This window comes from Oncorhynchus mykiss, chromosome 25 (genome assembly GCF_057628025.1).
Source record: "Oncorhynchus mykiss isolate SJ-2025 chromosome 25, ASM5762802v1, whole genome shotgun sequence".
NCBI classification, from domain to species: domain Eukaryota; kingdom Metazoa; phylum Chordata; class Actinopteri; order Salmoniformes; family Salmonidae; genus Oncorhynchus; species Oncorhynchus mykiss.
In genome coordinates, this window is record NC_143046.1 from 17,150,369 (window position 1) to 17,165,625 (window position 15,257).

At 43.3% G+C, this 15,257-nt stretch overlaps 2 protein-coding genes across 2 annotated transcripts; both read right to left on the bottom strand.

Annotated features, from left to right (window-relative positions):
• Positions 1-2,147: 2,147 nt before the first annotated feature.
• On the bottom strand, positions 2,148-6,103 carry LOC110504390 (inositol-trisphosphate 3-kinase B-like). Its single transcript, XM_021583156.3, has 5 exons — positions 5,894-6,103; positions 5,240-5,444; positions 2,929-3,027; positions 2,767-2,838; positions 2,148-2,659 (listed from the first exon to the last, which is right to left on the bottom strand). The coding sequence occupies exons 1-5, from the start codon at positions 6,028-6,030 to the stop codon at positions 2,321-2,323; spliced, it is 852 nt and encodes a 283-aa protein (XP_021438831.3). The 5' UTR covers positions 6,031-6,103; the 3' UTR covers positions 2,148-2,320.
• Positions 6,058-9,290, bottom strand: LOC149971552 (uncharacterized). The gene is made up of 3 exons (XM_090220260.1): positions 9,153-9,290; positions 7,127-8,907; positions 6,058-6,291 (listed from the first exon to the last, which is right to left on the bottom strand). Exons 2-3 carry the CDS (start codon positions 8,804-8,806, stop codon positions 6,148-6,150), a joined length of 1,824 nt encoding a protein of 607 aa, XP_090076386.1. The 5' UTR covers positions 8,807-8,907; positions 9,153-9,290; the 3' UTR covers positions 6,058-6,147.
• Positions 9,291-15,257: the final 5,967 nt, after the last annotated feature.

The window sequence follows — 15,257 nt, forward strand, 5'->3', positions numbered from 1 at the left end:
TCGAACCGCTCCACTACAACCTTGTCAATGTGAATGGGGCTCTCCCCTCCCTGTATATAGCTGTACATTGATCTGGTACTGGTACTCCCTGTTTATAGCTCCACATTGATCTGGTACTGGTACTCCCTGTTTATAGCTCAACATTGATCTGGTACTGGTACTCCCTGTTTATAGCTCCACATTGATCTGGTACTGGTACTCCCTGTTTATAGCTCAACATTGATCTGGTACTGGTACTCCCTGTATATAGCTCCACATTGATCTGGTACTGGTACTCCTTGTTTATAGCTCCACATTGATCTGGTACTGGTACTCCCTGTTTATAGCTCAACATTGATCTGGTACTGGTACTCCCTGTATATAGCTCCACATTGATCTGGTACTGGTACTCCCTGTTTATAGCTCCACATTGATCTGGTACTGGTACTCCCTGTTTATAGCTCCACATTGATCTGGTACTGGTACTCCCTGTTTATAGCTCCACATTGATCTGGTACTGGTACTCCCTGTTTATAGCTCCACATTGATCTGGTACTGGTACTCCCTGTTTATAGCTCCACATTGATCTGGTACTGGTACTCCCTGTTTATAGCTCCACATTGATCTGGTACTGGTACTCCCTGTTTATAGCTCCACATTGATCTGGTACTGGTACTCCCTGTTTATAGCTCCACATTGATCTGGTACTGGTACTCCCTGTATATAGCTCCACATTGATCTGGTACTGGTACTCCCTGTATATAGCTGCACATTGATCTGGTACTAGTACTCCCTGTATATAGCTGCACATTGATCTGGTACTGGTACTCCCTGTATATAGCTCCACATTGATCTGGCACTGGTACTCCCTGTACATTGCTCCACATTGATCTGGTACTGGTACTCCCTGTATATAGCTCCACATTGATCTGGTACTGGTACTCCCTGTATATAGCTGCACATTGATCTGGTACTGGTACTCCCTGTATATAGCTGCACATTGATCTGGTACTGGTACTCCCTGTATATAGCTCCACATTGATCTGGTACTGGTACTCCCTGTATATAGCTCCACATTGATCTGGTACTGGTACTCCCTGTATATAGCTCCACATTGATCTGGTACTGGTACTCCCTGTTTATAGCTCCACATTGATCTGGTACTGGTACTCCCTGTATATAGCTCCACATTGATCTGGTACTGGTACTCCCTGTATATAGCTCCACATTGATCTGGTACTGGTACTCCCTGTATATAGCTCCACATTGATCTGGTACTGGTACTCCCTGTATATAGCTCCACATTGATCTGGTACTGGTACTCCCTGTATATAGCTGCACATTGATCTGGTACTGGTACTCCCTGTATATAGCTCCACATTGATCTGGTACTGGTACTCCCTGTATATAGCTCCACATTGATCTGGTACTGGTACTCCCTCTATATAGCTCCACATTGATCTGGTACTGGTACTCCCTGTATATAGCTCCATTCTTGTGTATTTAATTTTTTTCCTGTTACTATTTTATATTTATTTTTGAACACTGCATCGTTGGGAATGGCTCGTAAGCAAGCATTTAAGGAAAAAGTCTACACCAGTTGTATTTGGTGCTTGGGACAAGTAACATTGGATTTGATTTGTTTTTTTTTAGTTAGTGCCCAACTGACTCCCATTCACTCCTTGAAGGAGAGCTCTCCTTGTCCCGAATTGCCCAGAATGCACCGCGCGACCCATTGACGATGCAGGGCATCGTACACAATGGGCGTTAATAGAATTCCATTGGAGTTTCCCATCTCCTCAAAAGTACAGTATCTCTGATAGGGCACAGGGACATCCATTGACAAGACAATTCCTGTCAACCTTGACCTCATGAACTTTGCCAACGTGTGCCACAGATGTAATGCTGAAGAAATGTGTAATGAAAGAAATAAAAGACCCTGTTTTTGTTGGCTGCGTCTGATGTTTGGTGTTAACCTCCCTCACCTGTCCTGCAGTGATGGTTCAGGAGATAACCACCACCACAAAGCCTGGAGTATCTACTGTGGCTATTCAAATTTATTTTCCTTAATGGCACAAGCAAATGAGACAAACCAGACCATGGTCTATGGTGTAAATTTGAGTAAGAATATATTGATAACTGTCAATATGATGTCTATAGACGAGGAATTTGTACAGTAGGTTGTTTTTATTGTGAAAAATATAAAAAATATTGTCCTATTTCTAAACAGTTAAGATAATTCTATCCATTAATAGTGTCTATTGCAATTATCCACAAACATCATCCATGTAAATTAGAGAACACATTCCTGTGAATATTGTCCTGATGTGGCCTCTCTTCTTCAATCAGAAGTATCTTCATTCTGTGCTGCCTCGCCCTGACCACCCTGACTTTTAGTCTGTGTGTGTTCCTGTTCCTGCAGGGTGTGTGCGACACTGCCCAGCTCCTCTCCATGCTTCTCCTCCTGTCTGCAGGCTGCCTGGCTGATGGCCTGACCCACGAGGGAGGTGAGGGCGGCCAGCCCGATCAGGTACCCATCCTCCCGATTCCCCTCGGCCCACGGGACGTCATGCCTCAGCTGCACAGTGCTGGGCGACGGGGTGGTCTTCCCAAAGTCTATCATCCAGATGCTGGCCTTACTGGTCCAGTCGTGGACGAAGAGGAGCGAGCTGCCAATCACCTGCCAGGTGAACCCAAAACATTACTGCATGACTAGTCCTGAGGCTAAATACGTTATTATGAAGTAGAGGGAGGGTTGACATGTTTAAGTAACACATATCAACTGACCTCATGGGCTTTGAAAAATGGGGATTCCTTCAGGGCTTCATCCAGAGCCTGAAGTCTGGAATGGTAGGCCTTCTAAGGGTGAGAAACAGGAAGGGAAAGTGCAGGGTGAAAATGAGAAATATTCAGCTACATTATTAGAGCTGTTGATGGTGAATGACTGACCAGGATGTGTAGATGACTCTTGGTGAAGGAGAGGAGGGCCTCGGTGACCTGGGCTGGGGTGAGCATCTTAAAGTCCCGCTGTACGCTGCCGTTCTCCATCTAACATGGACACACAGGGACAGACGCAGACTAAGGCCTAGATTCAATCAGATCAAGTGTTAATTGGCGATAGCATACATAACCCCAGCATACATAACCCCAGCATACATAAACCCAGCATACATAATCCCAGCATACATAAACCCAGCATACATAACTCCCGCATAAAGTAGCCCAGCATACATAAACCCAGCATACATAATCCCAGCATACATAATCCCAGCATACATAATCCCAGCATATATAAACCCAGCATACATAACTCCAGCATAAAGTAGCCCAGCATACATAACCCCAACATACATAACCCCAGCATAAAGTTGCCCAGCATACATAACCACAGCATACATAACCCCAGCATACATAACCCCAGCATACATAAACCCAGCATGCATAATCCCAGCATACATAATCCCAGCATACATAACCCCAGCATAAAGTAGCCCAGCATACAGAAGCCCAGCATACAGAAGCCTAGTATACATAACTCCAGTCACAGTGCATTCGGAAAGTATTCAGACCCCTTGACTTTTTCTTAATTTTGTTATGTTACAGCCTTATTCTGAAATGGATTAAATCATTTTTTCCCATCATCAATCTAGATACAATACTCCCTAATGACAAAGCAAAAACAAGTTTTTAGATTTTTTTAAAGTATTCAGACCCTTTACTCAGTACTTTGTTGAAGCACCTTTGGCAGCGATTACAGCCTTGAGTCTTCTTGGGTGTGATGCTGCAAGTTTGACACACCTGTATTTGGGGAGTTTCTCCCATTCTTCTCTGCAGATTTTCTCAAGCTCTCTCAAGTTGGATGGGGAGCGTTGCTGCACAGCTATTTTCAGGTCTCTCCAGAGATGTTTGATCAGGTTCAAGTCTGTGCTCTGGCTGGGCCACTCAAGGACATTCAGAGACTTGTCCCGAAGCCACTCCTGCGTTGTCTTGGCTGTGTGCTTAGGGTCATTGTCCTGTTGGAAGGTGAACCTTCACCCCAGTCTGAGGGCCTGAGCGCTCTGGAGCAGGTTTTCATCAATGATCTCTCTGTACTTTGCACGGTTCATCTTTCTCTCGATCCTGACTAGTATCCCAGTCCCTGACACTGAAAACATCCCACAGCATGATGCTGCCACCACCATGCTTCACAGTAGGGATGGAGCCGGGTTTCCTCCAGACGTGACGCTTGGCATTCAGGCCAAAGAGTTCAATCAGACCAGACAATCTTGTTTCTCATGGTCTGAGAGTCTATGTGCCTTTTGGCAAACTCCAAGCGGGCTGCCTTTTACTGAGGAGTGGCTTCCGTCTGGCTACTCTACCACAAAGGCCTGATTGGTGGAGTGCTGCAGAGATGGTTGTCCTTCTGGAAGGTTCTCCAATCTCCCCAGATGAACTCTGGAGCTCTGTCAGAGTGACCATCACTTTCTTGGTCACCTCCCTGACCAAGGCCCTTCTCCCCTCAGTTTGGCCGTGCGGCCAGCTCAAGGTAGAGTCTTGGTGGTTCCAAACGTCTCCCATTTAAGAATGATGGAGCCAATTGTGTTTTTGGGGACCTTCAATGCTGAAGAAATGTTTAGGTACCCTTCCCCAGATTTGTGCCTCGACACAATCCTTTCTCTGAGCTCTACGGACAATTCCTCGACCTCAAAGCTTGGTTTATGCTCAGACATGCACTATCAACTGTGGGACCTTATATATAGACAGGTGTGTGCCTTTCCAAATCATGTCCAATCAATTGAATTTATCAAAGGTGGACTCCAATCAAGTTGTAGAAACATCTCAAGGATGATCAATTGAAACAGGATGCACCTAAGTTCAATTTCGAGTCTCATAGCAAAGGGTCTGAATACTTATGTAGTTGTGATATTTCATTTTTAAACATTTTTAATACATTTGCAAACATTTCTAAAAAACCTTGTTTTTGCTTTGTCATTATGGGGAATTGTGTTTAGATTGATGAGGGGAAAAAACAATTAAATACATTTTAGAATAAGGTTGTAACGCAACAAAGTGGATGCTTTCCGAATGAACTGTATATAACCCCAGTATATATAATTCAGAGAAGTTAGTAGCCTGAGAGACACAGGGGTCAAGAACAGTCAGGACTTTTAAAACATCAATGATGATGTCAATAAATAAAGACTTGCACAAAATAAGATTTTTTATCATTTAGCCAATCAGAGGACAGAAGAGGTTTGGGCGTTGAAGCCGTGTCTCTCACCATGATGCCCTCAATCCTGAAGCCTAGTGTGGAGGTGGAGCTGGTGTTATCCCTCCACTGCAGGTAGCGCCACTTCGTCACGCCTCGCTGCTCATGTTCCTCCACAGTGAGAGCCGTTGGATCAACCTTTACCATCTTCTGGTACATATCAGTCCTCAGGGTGGGCTTGGTGTGTGATTTGGTTAATTCCTCCTCCTGATATGTCCTGAGAGGAACCATTATGGTCAACAATAGTTCTTATTACAAACAGTTACACACACACACACACACACACACACACACACACACACACACACACACACACACACACCAGTGGTGGCTGGTGGCACTTTATATGGCGAGGACAGGCTCATAGTAATATCTGGAACGGAATTAATAAAATGCCTGTTATCAAACACATCAAATACATGGTGCTCCATGTGTTTGACACCATTCTATTCACTCCATTCCATCCATTATTATGAGCCGTCCTCCCTCACCAGACTCCTCTCTCTCACACACACACATACACACACACACACACACACACACACACACACACACACACACACACACACACACACACACACACACACACACACACACACACACACACGCACACACACACACACACACACACACACACACACACACACACACACACACAGACAGTACCTCACGCCCATCTTGCAGTCCATGATGACAGGGTTCTTCAGGCCACTCAGTAAGTCCTCCAGGCGGATGTAACTGTTACCCCCCCTGTTGACCGAGCCATGGTACTGCGGTACAAACGGACGCAGGGGGTCAGCCATGAGGGCCTGCAGACACACAGCCTCCACCTCACTGAAACGCTTCAGCACCTCGCCCCCCTCACTCAGCTGGAAGTTACCTAGCAACACAGAGGCAGGGGAGAGATGTGATAGAGTGAGTTATACAGTACATATAAAGTGCGATAGCGATGTGTTTGTGTTGTTAAATGGACACATGCCTTGATGTCCTGCTAGCTGGACCCATGAACTCTGCCGACGCACTGACCACTGCATCATGGTCAGGAAGGTCCTCCAGGAGCGACACTGGAGTAAAGAGAATTTCCATTGTCTTATTCACATAAAATAGCCTGCCTTTTGTGATCTCTCTCTTTAGCTTCATAATGGGCATAACTTGAGTCAAAATACTGTAGGTCCACACTAAGGGGAGTGGGAAAGCACTGGTGGAACTCCCATCACCCCCCTCTCCGGTCTCCCCTATCTCCATCAGTAGGACCCATGCAAATCCTATTCAAATGTGCCTGGCTCAAGGCTCGCTTTCAAACTCATGCAAATCGCAGACTGCAGTTAGACAGAGGGGTTGAGAATGGGATGGAAATTACACACATTCTTTCATGGAGAATAAAGGCATCAACTGAAATAATCGATACAGTTACATATATTTTTAACGATGTATTGTATCGATTTGATAATATTGCAATATTATTTTTGCGCTAGTTGGCTGTACCTGCACCAAAATGACAGTACTTATCCTTCATAACTGGTTTTCTTATGCTCTCTCGTGTCTCTCTGCAGCAGACAATATGTCAGGACCACGGAATCGGAATAAAATCTCAGAATTGATTTGCAATACATATAGAATCGCAATACATATCATATCGGCACTTAAATATGGTGATAATATTGTATTGTGAGGACCCTGGCAATTCCCAGCCCTAATATTTACAGTGTAGGCCTACAGTGGATGAAACCAGTGATAATATTGTATTGTGAGGACCCTGGCAATTCCCAGCCCTAATATTTACAGTGTAGGCCTACAGTGGATGAAACCAGTGAGATATTGTCTATTTAAGATATGATCTCCAAAAGTATGTAATAGGCCTACACTCTTTCTCTTTTCGTGTTCAGTTCTCAATCTCACCCTCCTCATGGTACTCCTCTTGCTGGCAGTGTCCTCTCCTTCGCTGAAGACCTCATCGCTCTCCGCTGAGGAGCAGTTGAATGAGGAAGCAGAGGAAGAGACGGAGGAATGCATAAGCATCCTGGAGAGGATGGGATGGGGTGAAGGAGACCAGTGGGTTTCACTACAGCTCCCCTCAGAGCTAAGGCTGCTGGCACCTTCCTTCTCTCCACCCTTCTCTCTATCCCTGACACTTTCCCCTTCTGTATTTCTATCCCCTGATCTTTCTCCTTCCATCTCTCTATCCCCTATGTCCCCTCTATCTGTCTCTCTATCCCCTATGTCCCCTCTATCTGTCTCTCTATCCCCTATGTCCCCTCTATCTGTCTCTCTATCCCCTATGTCCTCTCTGTCTGTCTCTCTATCCCCTATGTCCCCTCTGTCTGTCTCTCTATCCCTTGTGTCCTCTCTGTCTGTCTCTCTATCCCCTATGTCCCCTCTGTCTGTCTCTCTATCCCCTGTGTCCCCTCTGTCTGTCTCTCTATCCCCTGTGTCCTCTCTGTCTATCTCTATATCCCCTATGTCCCCTCTGTCTGTCTCTCTATCCCCTATGTCCCCTCTGTCTGTCTCTCTATCCCCTATGTCCTCTCTGTCTGTCTCTCTATCCCCTATGTCCCCTCTGTCTGTCTCTCTATCCCCTATGTCCTCTCTGTCTGTCTCTCTATCCCCTATGTCCCCTCTGTCTGTCTCTCTATCCCCTGTGTCCTCTCTGTCTGTCTCTCTATCCCCTATGTCCCCTCTGTCTGTCTCTCTATCCCCTATGTCCCCTCTGTCTGTCTCTCTATCCCCTGTGTCCACTCTGTCTGTCTCTCTATCCCCTGTGTCCTCTCTGTCTGTCTCTCTATCCCCTGTGTCCCCTCTGTCTGTCTCTCTATCCCCTATGTCCCCTATGTCTGTCTCTCTATCACCTGTGTCCCCTCTGTCTGTCTCTCTATCCCCTGTGTCCTTTCTGTCTGTCATTCTGTCCCCTATCCTCTCAAGCTTGGTCTCTTTATCACGTGTCTGCTCTGTACTCTTCCTCTCCTCGCTCCTCTCATTCAGCACACCTCCATCTTGCATCCCCTCTTTCTCTTCCATCTTTCTCATCCTCCCTGACCTGCTCCATCTCTCTCTTTTCTCCATCTTTTCCCATCCCTTTGTCTTTGCTGTTGGCATGTTCTCTCCCGACCTCTCCCTTTTACTCAGTCTCCATCTCTCATTTGCGCTCCTTCTGTTCATCCTTGAATCCTTTACTCTCTCACTCTCTGACCCCTCCTCCTCTACATGTTCTTCTCCCCTCTCCCGCACTCCACTGTCATATCTTTGAATATCAAACAAAAGGCCTTGAGTCAAATGCAGTTCAGAGCCTGGTTCTGTGTCACCCATTTGCCTGGGTCCTCCATCGTGGTCTTGTAGTTCCAGACTGTTAGATGGTGAGTCCGGGCTAGAGAGAAGTTTGGTTTGGGGTTTCACCCCACTAAACACACTGGGTGTCCTGTCAGCAGTGGGCAGATGTTGGTCAACATCCTTCAAGAGTCCAATAAATCCATCCTCATTGTCATCGTCATGTTCTCCGTTCCCCAACTCTCCTTCTACCGTCTGCTTTTCTCTCCCTACATCCTTCATTTCCTCCAGAGCTGGGGGTGTTGTGTTGTCCATCATTCCCAGGTGAAAGGGTGATATTCCAGGGGATGTAGCTATCCTGATAACTTCACTCCAATGTTCGTAGATCTAGTCCTCTTTGTGAGTGTTCGATAAGTCTCCTGAGTATAGATGATATGTTCCATATGTGAAAACATCTTTATAAAATCATATACAGCACAAAACACAATGAAGGAATTTGAATGGTTAAGAAATAATTGTTTCACTAACAATAAGATACATGAATAAGCTATAGATATAACATTTTTTTTTTAAACACGTACAGGACTGACAATGCAATGTCTATTTAGGTGTTGCAATAAGGATGCTGAAATACATATATTAAAAGGTGCTAGCAGTAGCCTACCTTGTGCATCCAACAGCATCTCCTTGATAAATCTGTGGAACCCTTTATGGACTCTAGGGGTTCATTTTGTCTATAGAAATGACACATGTACAGTCGGAGGACTGTAGTAGAATGGGATAGGCTCTAGCTCTGTCTCCCTGCGTTATCCCTGACGTGGCCCTGACAGTATTTTGCATGCTGTGACGCAACAAAGTTTTCAAAACACTGTGGTGAGTGAGTGTGACTGGCAGTATGGCTGTGAACTGCAGGTTGACAGGAGTCTCTCTTGTTTGTGTGTTACTTAGGAAATGCATCTGTGTCATCTGAATGGGGTGCTCTGTCTAGTATCCAAATACATAGGGGTTTTACTAACAGGCCTATGCTACTATAGGACATTTTAAAACATCTTAGGTGGCTTAATAATTACATAAAATCAAACGGTATACGCAGACATTTTTGGACAGATTGTGCTGTGAGCATGTTTTTGAATGACATAATGACAGAATGTGAAATGTAGGATGTAAATGCATAAATTCTATACAAACACCAATAAAAACATGTGTAATATTTTTTAAATGAAATGATGAGGAGAACATGGGAGACATAGGAATGTTTGTCTGTAACATGCAAATATAAAGGCCAGCGCTAGCCTTTTGAGGGCCCTCCATCTCGCGGGCCGCCTCTTGATGCTGTTTTAAAGTTCATTAGAGACATTTCTGTTTTAAAGCACGTTTTCAGCAATTCCACACATTTCGCAATGGGGCGGAGAGAAAAAGTAGCAATTTTATAAAGAATGTCATGTCATTAGCGGCTGGGGCCCTAAACAACCTTTTATGTCTCCTATACCTGGAACCGGCCCTGCAAATATATGAACATGAGGAAGGCACTTTGTTTGTGTTGTCATCCACCCTGGATGTTTCATAATACTCAGATAATCTGATTTAACCCTTACTCCATTTGTGCAATACTGTAGGCTACAGTAAAATGGCCATCTTAGGTGGAGGCATATGGTGAAATATTTCAACATTGTCTGGTTTTTGCATGAATTATCACACAACTTTAAATAAGTGAAATAAAAGAAGACACAAAAAGTAGTACATTCACACAGATTTAAACATATAAGCAGGTGTTTAAATGTAACAAATCTTCCTATTGTTTTACGGTAACAAAATACATGAGGGCCGCCCCTAAAGATAATACTTTGGCGCCACCTATTGGTCATTACTCCACTGGAGCTCTCCATCAGGATATCACACAGGTTGAAGTTCCAGTCAGTGTGCTGGGGATACTGTCTGGCTGCTTTGCTGTCTCAGATTACCGTTCCATCTCAGATTACCATTCCATATTACCGTTCCATCTCAGATTACCGTTCCATATTACCGTTCCATCTCAGATTACCATTCCATATTACCGTTCCATCTCAGATTACCATTCCATATTACCGTTCCATCTCAGATTACCGTTCCATATTACCGTTCCATCTCAGATTACCGTTCCATATTACCGTTCCATCTCAGATTACCGTTCCATATTACCGTTCCATCTCAGATTACCGTTCCATCTCAGATTACCGTTCCATCTCAGATTACTATTCCATATTACCGTTCCATCTCAGATTACCGTTCCAGATTGCCGTTCCATCTCAGATTACCTTTCCAACTCTGGGTCAAGAGACATGCCCATATTCCCCACCCCTTCCTCAGCAAATATTTATTCTTCGTCTATCTCACTCTGAAACGTTCTGATGTCTATCTCACTCTGAAACGTTCTGATGTCTATCTCACTCTGAAACGTTCTGATGTCTATCTCACTCTGAAACGTTCTGATGTCTATCTCACTCTGAAACGTTCTGATGTCTATCTCACTCTGAAACGTTCTGATGTCTATCTCACTCTGAAACGTTCTGATGTCCATCTCACTCTGAAACGTTCTGATGTCTATCTCACCCTGAAACGTTCTGATGTCTATCTCACTCTGAAACGTTCTGATGTCTATCTCACTCTGAAACGTTCTGATGTCTATCTCACTCTGAAACGTTCTGATGTCTATCTCACTCTGAAACGTTCTGATGTCTATCTCACTCTGAAACGTTCTTATGTCCATCTCCCCCTCATGCCATGAGAATGGACTCTTCCTCCTGGCTCAGATGGGTTGCTGTAATCTGATGTGGCTCCAGTAGTGTATCCGATGAAGAATTTCAGATGCACTACTCGATTTCTGAGTGAAAAGCACACCCAAACACAACATCATGATATAGGAAACACACAGCACATGATACGTCTCACACAGGTGTGTGTACAAGTGCGTACTTACCTGTAGTCAGTGGTGGAAAAAGTACCCAATTGTCAAACTTGAGTAAAAGTCAAGATACCTTAATAGAAAATGAAAAAGTCACCCAGTAAAATCATACTTGAGTAAAAGTATTTGGTTTTAAATATATTTAAGTATCAAAAGTAAAAGTAGAAATGATTTCTAATTCCTTATATTTAAGCAAACCAGACGGCACCATCTTCTAGTTTTTTAAATTTACGGATAGCCAGGGTTACGCTCCAACACTCAGACATAATTTACAAACAAAGCATGCATTTAGTGAGATCAGAGGCAGTAGATATGACCAGGGATGTTCTCTTGATACGTGTGTGAATTAGACCATTTCCCTGTCCTGCTAAGCATTCATAATGCAACCAGTACTTTTGGGTGTCAGGGAAAATGTATGTCCTCGCTCTCGTCCATCCCAGCTAGCCTTTGATGAAGACGAATCTCTCACCTCATACATATGCGCCCAAACAAACACACACACACATGAACACACACATACAGTCAAAAGTTTGGACACGCCTACTCATTCAAGGGTTTTTATTTATTTTTACTATTTTCTGCATTGTAGAATAATAGTGAAGACATCAAAACTATGAAATAACACATATGGAATCATGTAGTAACCAAAAAGTGTTAAACAAATCAAAATATATTTTATATTCTTCAAAGTAGCCGTCCTTTGCCTTGATGACAGCTTTGCACACTCTTGGCATTCAAATCAAATCAAAGTTTATTTGTTACGTACACCGAATACAACAGGTGTGCTTACTTACAGGCCTTAACCAACAGTGTGATTTTTAAGTAAAAATAGGTATTAGGTGAACAATAGATAAGTAAAGAAATAAAAACAACAGTAAAAAGACAGTGAAAAATAACAGTAGTGAGGCTATATATGGTAGCGAGGCTATATATAGTAGAGAGGCTATATTCGGTAGCGAGGCTACATACAGACACCGGTTAGTCAGGCTGATTGAGGTAGTATGTACATGTAGATATGGTTAAAGTGACTATGCATATATGATGAACAGAGAGTAGCAGTAGCATAAAAGAGGGGTTGGCGGGTGGTGGGACACAATGCAGATAGTCCGGGTAGCCAATGTGCATGTTGGAAATGCCATTTCATATAAAACAACATTTTAATGGTGGCAGTTGTACATGTTTAATTTGATTTAAGATCTAGAACACACCATTCAAAACCTCAAAAAACAATGATACATGCCTCAAGAACTTAAAGCACCTTTTAGAACAATTTTGGGATTCAAAGCATTAGGCAGAAAGGTTGGAAACACTGCTTGACATTAAACAAATGATTGTTCACTGGCTGTAGCCTATTGATTCAGACTCATGAGACAGGTGTGTACTCACTCGAGATTAGGTTTTGCCCTTAATAATGCTCTATATTGCTTAATGAGAGAGCAAATTTCCTCCCAGACTGCACCATCAAGCATCATATGCCGTTTAGTCACTGGATGAGGCTCAGGGACAAGCCCAAGCACATTTTCTGGTTGGTACCATACAGTGTCCTTTGTCATTGGCCAAAATAATTGATTGGCTCCCATACTACTCATCGTCTTGACTAGAGCACAGCTTTCTGCATCTTGTATAATACCAGGGTAAGGGTCTTCCTCATATTTCACAACACACCACTTTCCAATCAGTCCCTCATGTACGTTTGCAATGGGCTGTATTGTGCAAGGAGATGGCTGTGGTGCAGGTTGAAGTGTAAGGTTGTCCTTTGTCTGCCTCTGTCTGTTGAATTATCATGGTATGTGGGCCAAAACAATCGCATATCATTCTGTAGCTGGAAGACTTTAGGTGGGTGTGGTGGTGTGTTCCTTGACAGGTATCACTTCATAACCACTATTTTCTGGATAGTTGATCTTCCGTTTCTTTGGTTTATTTTCCATTGCCTCCTTTTTATTCCTTTGGGAAAGTTGTGAGATGGGTTTCAGTTCACCACTTTCTTTTCACTTATTTGCTGAATAAGACCATTACATGTTGTATAATGTTAGGATGACTGAGTGATTTTGATGTCTATTCGTGTGATTTACTATGGTTGTTGCTGACTTTAATTATTTATTTTCATTTTCTATAAGACGCCCCCTAAATAAACCAAAGGAGAGGACAAGGACATACAGTGGGGCAAAAAAAGTATTTAGTCAGCCACCAATTGTACAAGTTCTCCCACTTAAAAAGATGAGAGAGGCCTGTAGTTTTCATCATAGGTACACTTTAAATATGACACACAAAATTAGAAAAACAAATCCAGAAAATCACATTGTAGGATTTTTAATGAAGTTATTTGCAAATTATGGTGGAAAATAAGTATTTGGTCAATAACAAACAAGCAAGATTTCTGGCTCTCACAGACCTGTAACTTCTTCTTTAAGAGGCTCCTCTGTCCTCCACTCGTTACCTGTATTAATGGCACCTGTTTGAATTTGTTATCAGTATAAAAGACACCTGTCCACAACCTCAAACAGTCACACTCCAAACTCCACTATGGCCAAGACCAAAGAGCTGTCAAAGGACACCAGAAACAAAATTGTAGACCTGCACCAGGCTGGGAAGACTGAATCTGCAATAGGTAAGCAGCTTGGTTTGAAGAAATCAACTGTGGGAGCAATTATTAGGAAATGGAAGACATACAAGACCACTGATAATCTCCCTCGATCTGGGGCTCCACGCAAGATCTCACCCCGTGGGGTCAAAATGATCACAGGACCAGTGAGCAAAAATCCCAGAACCAACTGGGGGGACCTAGTGAATGACCTGCAGAGAGCTGGGACCAAAGTAACAAAGCCTACCATCAGTAACACACTACGCCGCCAGGGACTCAAATCCTGCAGTGCCAGACGTGTCCCCCTGCTTAAGCCAGTACATGTTCAGGGCCGTCTGAAGTTTGCTAGAGAGCATTTGGATGATCCAGAAGAAGATTGGGAGAATGTCATATGGTCAGATGAAACCAAAATAGAACTTTTTGGTAAAAACTCAACTCGTCGTGTTTGGAGGACAAAGAATGCTGAGTTGCATCCAAAGAACACCATACCTACTGTGAAGCATGGGGTTGGAAACATCATGCTTTGGGGTTGTTTTTCTGCAAAGGGACCAGGACGATTGATCCGTGTAAAGGAAAGAATGAATGGGATCATGTATCGTGAGATTTTGAGTGAAAACCTGAGCATGACAATGATCCCAAACACACCGCCCGGACAACGAAGGAGTGGCTTCGTAAGAAGCATTTCAAGGTCCTGGAGTGGCCTAGCCAGTCTCCAGATCTCCACCCCATAGAAAATATTTGGAAGGAGTTGAAAGTCTGTGTTGCCCAGCAACAGCCCCAAAACATCACTGCTCTAGAGGAGATCTGCATGGAGGAATGGGACAAAATACCAGCAACAGTGTGTGAAAACCTTGTGAAGACTTACAGAAAACGTTTGACCTCTGTCATTGCCAACAAAGGGTATATAATAAACTTTTGAGATAAACTTTTGTTATTGACCAAATACTTATTTTCCTCCATAATTTGCAAATAAATTCATAAAAAATCCTACAATGTGATTTTCTGGATTTTTTTTCTCATTTTGTCTGTCATAGTTGAAGTGTACCTATGATGAAAATTACAGGGCTCTCTCGTCTTTTTAAGTGGGAGAACTTGCACAATTGGTGGCTGACTAAATACTTTTTTGCCCCACTGTATATATTTAAAGCATATGTATATATACATATAAACATCTTTACTTAAATGGATGTGAAATTTAAAAACAAATCTAAATTAATATTTTATCTTCAAAATCTAAGGCCTGTGTT

What these genes read in the sequence shown, in the direction of transcription:
- LOC110504390 (XM_021583156.3), bottom strand. Translation starts at nt 6,030, where the DNA reads ATGGCTGACCCCCTGCGTCCGTTTGTACCGCAGTACCATGGCTCGGTC. An exon ending in TCAGGATTGAGGGCATCATG is followed by an intron (nt 3,028 to 5,239) that starts GTGAGAGACACG and finishes TGTCCATGTTAG; the next exon opens with ATGGAGAACGGCAGCGTACA. An exon ending in CATTTTTCAAAGCCCATGAG is followed by an intron (nt 2,660 to 2,766) that starts GTCAGTTGATAT and finishes TTCACCTGGCAG; the next exon opens with GTGATTGGCAGCTCGCTCCT.
- LOC149971552 (XM_090220260.1), bottom strand. Translation starts at nt 8,806, where the DNA reads ATGATGGACAACACAACACCCCCAGCTCTGGAGGAAATGAAGGATGTA. An exon ending in AGAGGAGTACCATGAGGAGG is followed by an intron (nt 6,292 to 7,126) that starts GTGAGATTGAGA and finishes TCTTTACTCCAG; the next exon opens with TGTCGCTCCTGGAGGACCTT.